The sequence below is a fragment of the Musca domestica genome, unplaced genomic scaffold (assembly GCF_030504385.1).
Source record: "Musca domestica strain aabys unplaced genomic scaffold, Musca_domestica.polishedcontigs.V.1.1 16, whole genome shotgun sequence".
Lineage (NCBI taxonomy): Eukaryota > Metazoa > Arthropoda > Insecta > Diptera > Muscidae > Musca > Musca domestica.
In genome coordinates, this window is record NW_026712219.1 from 12,836,198 (window position 1) to 12,844,800 (window position 8,603).

The 8,603-nt window shown below is 34.4% G+C and overlaps 2 protein-coding genes across 2 annotated transcripts; one reads left to right on the forward strand and one right to left on the reverse strand.

Annotated features, from left to right (window-relative positions):
* Window positions 1-1,658: 1,658 nt before the first annotated feature.
* LOC101892438 (neuralized-like protein 2) lies at window positions 1,659-6,691 on the reverse strand. The gene is made up of 4 exons (XM_005180903.4): window positions 6,439-6,691; window positions 3,987-4,399; window positions 3,022-3,318; window positions 1,659-2,947 (listed from the first exon to the last, which is right to left on the reverse strand). Exons 1-4 carry the CDS (start codon window positions 6,510-6,512, stop codon window positions 2,832-2,834), a joined length of 900 nt encoding a protein of 299 aa, XP_005180960.1. The 5' UTR covers window positions 6,513-6,691; the 3' UTR covers window positions 1,659-2,831.
* A 1,016-nt stretch (window positions 6,692-7,707) lies between these two features.
* LOC101892612 (small ribosomal subunit protein mS37) lies at window positions 7,708-8,438 on the forward strand. Its single transcript, XM_005180904.4, has 2 exons — window positions 7,708-7,868; window positions 7,948-8,438. Exon 2 carries the CDS (start codon window positions 7,949-7,951, stop codon window positions 8,315-8,317), a length of 369 nt encoding a protein of 122 aa, XP_005180961.1. The 5' UTR covers window positions 7,708-7,868; window position 7,948; the 3' UTR covers window positions 8,318-8,438.
* The last annotated feature ends 165 nt before the right edge of the window (window positions 8,439-8,603 follow it).

The following is an 8,603-nucleotide window of genomic DNA, read 5'->3' on the forward strand; positions in this document are numbered from 1 at the left end:
CATTGCTAGAAGGAAAACCGATTAAACAAAATAAACTCAAACAAAAATCGAATCAAATGGGTAAATTAAAAAAGAATAAAAAGTAGGAGGAACCCCGTTCACCTTTTTAGAAGTATAACCATATGTTTTTGTTTATTATAAATAATAAAATAGATTTTATTTTTTTAATCATAATTAAGTGAAATTAAGGAAATAAATAGAAAAATACCTATTGTACTATAGGTAGATTGTTGGAAAACAATAATTGATGTACACATGTTTTTTTATATATTTTGAAGGTACTTCTAATTCAAAGGCTAATTATGATATTAGGTGTTGTTTGAAAATATTTTATATTTCTTTTTGATGGACAAAATGCATAAATACGAGCATAATCGTTAATCCCTTGAAAGTATTTAAATTGAAATGATTCCACATTACGGGTGCTATAAACAGGGTGAGATAAAAAACAACAACAACAAAGTCAAACGCCATAATTTTTACATTTTTTTAAATTTTATTGAATGAAAGCAAAAAATATCGGAAATAGCATCAAATTTTAGAATAAGTTTAGATTTGTTCGACTTAGTCACTTTTGGCACTAATTGTGGTCTTCAAACGACCAATGAAACCGTCACACGCTGCCCGAATGTTGTACTGCGGTATTTTGGCCCATTCTCGGCGAAGCGCTTGCTTGAGGTGATCGATATTTTTGTATTCTTTAGTGCCAACCTTGCTTGCCAAAATACTTCAGACACAATAGTCCAACGGATTGGAATCCGGAGATTTTGATGGTCATTGTGCGCTGGATATGAAGAAAGGAACCTCATTTTTTTGTAACCATTCTTGGTTGGCGAGTGCTGAGTGCAATTGTGCTGAGTCCCGTTGAAATGTCCAAGATCTGCGGCCAAAATGTTGGCGTGACCAAGGCTTTAATACACCCTCCAGAATATTTTCGCTATAATATTTGGCATTTATTCTGATGCCACGAGCGATCATCGGCTCTTATGGCAGCCCATCACCCTGGCCGGCGCTTGAGTTCTGTTGACCAACCGAAGGTGCATATTTTCAGCTGACCTAATTGGCAAGTAAACACGACCATTTTCTTTGTTTACGAATTTTTTCTCTTCGGAGAAAACCAAATTCGGCAGTTCACCACTTTCGGCAAAGCGAAGCAACTCTTTAGCTCTTTTGAGTCTATTTTCTTTCTGTTGCGGTGTACGTTCTTGCACTTTTTGGAATTTCAATGGCTTTACCCCGAGCTCATTTTTCAATATTTGCCAAACATGTCAGGGAATTATGGATTGAATCGAGTTTTCAGCAATAAAGGTTGCTCCCATGCCAACATTCTCCTATGCCTTCGTATAGGGATGCTAGATAGTCTTGTCTGAAGATACAGATAAAATGGCGCTAATCTCGGCTACCAACATTTTTTCAAATTTTTAGGAAAAAAGTAAAATCGACCGATAGTGTTTCTACTTTGCCCATTTTGCCTTCACTCTATACAAACGGCATTTAAAATTGATATGAGTTCCATAAATATTCTCCCTACCCTACCCAAGGAATGTATGTTTTTTAAAACATGCACAAATTCCATTAACTCCGAAAAAACTCATATATTTTTCCAGGTATTTTTTTTATTATATATTCAATACAAAATAATAACTTTAAATGGAATGTACAATTGGCCTTAAGAATACGTAGAAAAAACGTTTATTTAAAATATTTTTAAATAAAGATGGATTGTTAAACAATACACGTAGAACATAAGAGGATTGTCTAAATAATATATTCATAATATATAAATATATATAATTGGCAATAATAATAAACTTTTAATAGGATAATATGTAATTTTTGTTTTTCTTTTGTTATGCATTATAAATTTCTTATCAATAAAGGTAACATTTTATTTTTTTGTTGTTTATTTTGCAAATTTGATTTCGGTTTTTTTTTGTAAACACTGCACTCAATGGTGTTGACTGCACATGTATATGTGTATGGGTATAAGGTAATGGTGTTAATGGTCTATAACAAAACAAATGGTCTGGCTGTCTGCTTCCACTGTAATTTTTTCTATTCTGGTATTAATTATTTCTAATTAAATCAATGCCGTCTTAATTGAATTTTGCAACATGCAATGCCTGCATTTACATTATTTGTTTGAACAGAAAAAATACCAAAGCCATGGTAGCTAAGCACATTGTACCGTACAACATTCTCTTCTGACACAAGAGCCTCCTACATATAAATTTGTTTCAGTATCTGTAATAGCTGATGTTGAGTCTTTTTGTTTTTAATCCTGTTTTGCTTCATAAGTCATTCCTAGCCAGGTTATAATAAAGATTTCATTTTCAAACGGAAGAAAACATGTGATATTTTATTTCATTTTTCGTGTGAAATTTTGTTTTAATTTCTAAAAAAAATTATAATAATAAAATATTATATACAATTTTTCAATTGTGATTATACAAATGCTTGGCTCTTGCTGTATGTTTGTATATTAAATTAAACTTAATGTAATTCTATTTAGAATTGTTGTTTGTGCGAATTATAATAAGTCTGAGAATGTATTAAGTATAGAATAAAAGGAAGTGGGAAAATTGTTCTTATTACAATATAGGATTTTATATATAAAAAAGGATTAACTTTTTATTCATCAAATAATAAGGAAATTTATAATTTCATATTATACCACCAGTATCATCATCAAGGATTTTTTTGTTGTCTCTAACAATATAGTTATTTTGCATTGTTTTTGTTGTTTTCTGCTTGTGTTAGTAATACAAATTTGTTTGCTTTTGTGTTAGTTTTTTTTTTTTTTTTTTGAGTAAATGTTCTAATATTAAACTTTAATCTTGACCTTTAAGGAAATTCTTCAAACGTTCTGGCAATGGTAATTTGTCAATATTTTGTGGTTTCATATTCAATAGAATAGCATCACGGCAAGCATTTTGTAAGGAAACAACTGCAAAAAAATAAAAAGAAAAAAAAAGAAATCAGAATTATTTGGTACATATCTAGTAAAGAATAACTACTTACTGCCATACAGCTGTATGATACGTATTTGTTTTGTTGTACCATACACATCGATGACCACATGCAGCGGTGGTGCCTTATCCAATGGTATGTCTCGAGTACAAGGGCCCTGATCCACCCCATTGATAATAAAGTGCATTTCACCTTTAGTTTTATCATTTTCGGTGGGTATAAATACAACACCAATGCGTGATCCTTTGTCTGTCAGCAATATACCATCAGCTGCTGTTGGTCTCAGTAAACGTTTCGGTATCATGCCACGGGGTGTACGCACATACATTGATTCACCTAAGATACTACCTAAAAGAACATTCAAAAAAAAGAATTAAATTTTTGTTATGACATATATATTTTAGAAGATAAGATGAGTTTCCTCTATTGCTTTGCTTCGTCCTAATAGCGATTTCTTAAGCTTTTTCTTCAAGTGAAGCGTAGATATCAACTTAAAAATAGAAAAAATCATATAGATATAGATATTCTTTTAAAGATCTTCTTATTGAAAGACTGTAGGTCCCCTCAAATAAAATCTCAATTTTCTTATTTTAGACATGTACACCAAATTGCAGGACATCTGTAAATCAAGTATTAGGATTCGCCCGAACGTCATACAAAATATCGCTTACTTTTTTTTTAAATAATTATTACTCAAGCTCAATCATACAAAATAATTTAAAATAAAGGTCGAATTAAATGACTAGAAATCAGAAAATAATTATTATAAATAAAAACCATTTCCGTTTCTGCAAAAAACTTTCTTCCTTACTCATTATGGTAAAGCTTCTTGAAAATCCCCTTAAAATGTGACTAATTTTAATATACATGACACTGTTTGATATTCCTCTGCTTTTTTGTGACTGCAATTTTTAAAAGTAAACATCTCACCTGCCTAAGGCGATTGACCCCTAACTGATTTCAAGTTAATTTTGTTCATATATGTATGTATGTGTGCGTTTTGCGAAACAACTTACTTTTTGTCGCTCCCGCTGAACTTGTAGAGGGTTGTCCATCGTTTGTCGTATCACCACCTCCTCCACCGCCATCACCGGCATTTGAACGTGGTGTCAGTGTGTGAGATTCAAATTTCGATATGGGAAATATCCAACAGGTACCTAAATTCGCCAAATCGGGTAGGGCAAATTGTGGCAAACCAGATTCCATTGATCCCAACACATCCGGGAGCAGCTGTGTTAGGCCCAAACGCATATGGCCCGACCAACCTCTTTCGTTTTTCTCAATTTCAACGAGGAATATTTCACCCATTTGCAATGGTTTTTCGGAAAATGTAACAGCATCGGCAAAGCTGGTCTTTCGAAAGGCCACTGTGTTATCTTCACATAAGATTATGTTGTTGCCATGGTAAGGATGAAATCTGGATAATTGCCTATAAGAAAGAACAAATGGAAAAAGCACTATAAATATAAAAGAATGAATGTAGCAAAATAAAGTAGGAGTATTAAAATATGCATTCCAAGGCTTAACTCTAGTTTAGTAAAAACTCTTCAATTTTTTCGAAAATTTTTTCAGTGGTAGGTATTTTAACCATGATCCCGGGAAACTATTTTTTTCTTGGGGGACGGACCTGGGACCCCAGATTTTTGACCCGAAAGTCCGGGTTCGAGACCCCTACTAGACCCGGATCCACTTACCCGATATAGACAATATGGGTATCGTTGGAAAGCTTATGAAAATACCTATCCAACAAGTGGTCACATGATGGGGTAAGATCTTACGGTTCGGAAGTTATAGTCAAATTATCGATTTTTTGGACCCGGATTTTTTATAAAACCCCCAAAAAGTCAAAAAGGGTCCATTATGGGGGACAACAAAATTGATGCCAAATTATAGCTGACACTTCTACCTTTCCAAAAAGGTTCAATTTGTGCTAATACCTTTACTGAGTCCAGAGATATGGGTCTTTCCATCCGCATAACCCGATTCTAACCAGTTCATTAAAACTATGTTTTCAATAAAAAAGGTATATTTTGCGTAAGAATGAAATTCAGAAATCTTTGGTTCGCGTTAGCCGGTGTAGGACATACCCAGAGGAGAAAATCTCAAGCCCCGGCCGAAGGCCGGCTACTTACAAAAGGTATCCAATTTAGAAAACTTTGGTTCGCGTTAGTCGGTGTGGGACATACCCAGAGAAGAAAATCTCAAGCCCCGGCCGAAGGCCGGCTATTTACAAAAAGTGTCAAATTTAGAAAACTTTGGTTCGCGTTAGCCGGTGTGGGACATACCCAGAGGAGAAAATCTCAAGCTCCGGCCGAAGGCCGGCTATATACAAAAAGTGTCAAATTTAGAAAACTTTGGTTCGCGTTAGCCGGTTTAGGACATACCCAGAGGAGAAAATCTCAAGCCCCGGCCGAAGGCCGGCTACTTACAAAAGGTATCCAATTTAGAAAACTTTGGTTCGCGTTAGCCGGTGTAGGACATACCCAGAGGAAAAAATCTCAAGCCCCGGCCGAAGGCCGGCTATTTACAAAGAGTGCCGAAATTATGAACCTTTTGTTCGCGTTAGCCGGGGTCGGACATACCCATAGGTGAAAATCTCAAGCCCCGGCCGAAGGCCGGCTATTTACAAAAAGTGCCAAATTTAGAAAACTTTTGTTATTCCGACGACTGCTACGCGAAATAAACACTTTTTTTTATTAAAAACATAATTTTAATGAACTGGTTAGAATCGGGTTATGCGGATGGAAAGACCCATATCTCTGGAACCGAAAAAGGTATTAGCACAAATTGTAGCATTTTGGAAAGGTAAGAGTGTCAGCTATAATTTGGAAACAATTTTGTTGACCCCCATAATGGGCCCTTTTTTGACTTTTTGGGGGTTTCATAAAAAATCCGGGTCCAAAAAATCGATAATTTGACTATAACTTCCGAACCATGAAAACTTACCCCTTCATGTGACCACTTGTTGGATAGGTATTTCCATAAGCTTTCAATCGATACCCATATTGTCTATATCGGGTAAGTGGATCCGGGTCCAGGCGGGGTCTTGATCCCGGACTTTTGGGTCAAAAATCTGGGGTCCCGGGTCCGTCCCCCAAGAAAAAAATAGTTTCCCGGGATCAGGGTAAAAATACCTACCTCTGGAAAAAATTTCGAAAAAATCTAAGAGTTTTTACTAAACTAGAGTTGTTCCCATTCCAATATTAGATCTTTGATTGATCTTTATGAATCAATACTAAACAGGCAATCAATATTTGTTCCAATTAGAAAGATGCATTGCTCATTTCCCCATTTACCCCAATACAATGAGAGACACATGCTATTTATAATTTTTGTTTCTTCACTTCATCATATAATGGAAAGTAATTTCCCAACACATCATTTTGGAACTGAACAACTCCCAATACATATACATAGAGAACGAAGTATAGGGACACATAAAATATATTGTTGATGGTTGGTAATTGCCTTTTAGATGTTGCTGGTGTATAATTTGCTGGAGTTGCAGTTGAGCTGCTATTATTTGTCTCGGATACACTCATTTTTGTTGTTTGTGTGTGTTGACTTTGTTTATGTGGTGTTTTTGTATTATTGTTTAACAGCGATTACACTTAATTAATAAACTAAACGAATAACGCGAATAACAACGAATTAATTGTTTGTAAAAACATTTATTATTCTTTTTCATCAGGGATACGTAGATCGACTTTTTAATGATCTGTAGAGTTCAATAGATCGTAAAAGAGCATGTTCAAATCAAACTATTCCGTGAAGGACACGAACAGAACTAGATTCAGTCCTTTCGTTAATATAGAAATGTAAGGGTACAATGAAATAAAGATAACCTCATTTCGAATTAGCATTCCCAGCTCTGTATTTTCTGTAATTTACCTTGTCAAATTTCACTGCATAAAAAACAGGTTCCCATCTCTAATAGGTGTATGTACAATGTATTTATAATTATACATTTTGACAATGCGATGTTGTCAAATGAATAATTTTGAAATAAATTGTAAACATTTGATTGAATGAAGTAAAGAAAAGAGGCTAACCTCTATGAATTGTAATGTCAGAATTACTATTGAATCAAATACAACAAATTGTTTATTACCAATTAAACAAAATAACTTGTTGCATTGATTTTGAATGCATAAACAATAAACGGGAAAATTGAATGAAAGTTCTACATTTCTGTTCAGAATTATGTTACATATTTCTCTAAAGATTTATTTTGTTTCATAAACTATAAATTTTATACACTCGGAGTTTGTTATAATATGCATTTTTTAACCATTTTTACAAATTTGAAAATTTTTTCAATAATAAATTTTCAAAAATTTCAATTCCAAAATTAGTTTGACAGGTCATTGTCTCAGCATCTGTGTCGATGAAACTACCCGTACTCTTCTACCATGAGGTGGCCGGATCTATTGAATAGATAATATTGTGGCCTTCGATGAGGAGTTGAATCACCGACTTAGGGGTTCGGACAAGGAGTGAAAGAGTATTTAAATGAAACTTGCTCCTGGTGTCCACTGTTACGAACAAAGCATCTATGCCTGAAGGTTAATAAAATAAAAACTAAAAACCAACTAATTAATAAGTTTACGCTTATATTTTGTTTTACTTTTTTCGACGTATAACTATTTTTAAAGCCCTACTCCTTTCTGGTTTTCGGTCTCGCCAACCCTACTAGCATGTTTGCGTTTTTGTTTTCATTCCGATTTTTATCACACATTTTGCTTTATTCCAGGCTTCCATCACGTAACGGCGGTGGTTTTTAATGCCAGCTTTGTATTTACAAAAGAGACTTTCGTAACAACCGCAGGTCTGGGGCCGCTTGGCTGGTGGATATTTTTCGTATTTGTGGATTTTTGTCAATAAGAATTTGGATCCAGGTATAGTTTATTTATTAAACACTATTCTTTGCAACAAATTGTACAAGTTTCACTAATGCTTTACTTGTATTACCTATAGCATGCGCATACCAACTGCTGCCCTCTTTGCCAAGCGCCAAGCACGCACTCCCCAAAATGAGGCTGAAGTTCCATTCCAAGAAATTTTACCACTGCGTTTAAAGAACACGGTGAGTGGTAAAGCCGACTCTGGATCAGATGTAGCCTGCCTGCAGGAGATGTCTGTACTCTTTGCATGTCTAAAAGAAAATGATTTCGTGGAGAAAATGTGTCACAAGGAAATCACACAATTCAAACGTTGCTACAAAGTTTATATGGATCGCAAAGCCACCGCCAAGGAAACAATCAATAAAGGTATTGTCACTCCTGGCAAGGAGTTGAACTATAAACAGTTGAATAAGTACATGAGACGGTTTCCTAATCCTGAATGAAATGGCGGTGTTTGCATTTAGTGATTATATGAATGATTTTTTTTAGTTTAAATGGAAATTGTGGAATGTTAGCTCCTTGAATAATTTCTAAGAAATAAAATTGTTTTGAATATTTCAGTAATTTGGTTAGTGATGAATCACAAGGAATTGCTCGAAATCAGAGCTAGTAGTAATGGGTTTTAGGGTATGTATGCGTACGAAACCAATTTAATATCTGCTATTGTAGTCATATCGAAACTGCTTGCCCTTAAATTATGTGAATCCATATTCAATAAAAAAACCTTTT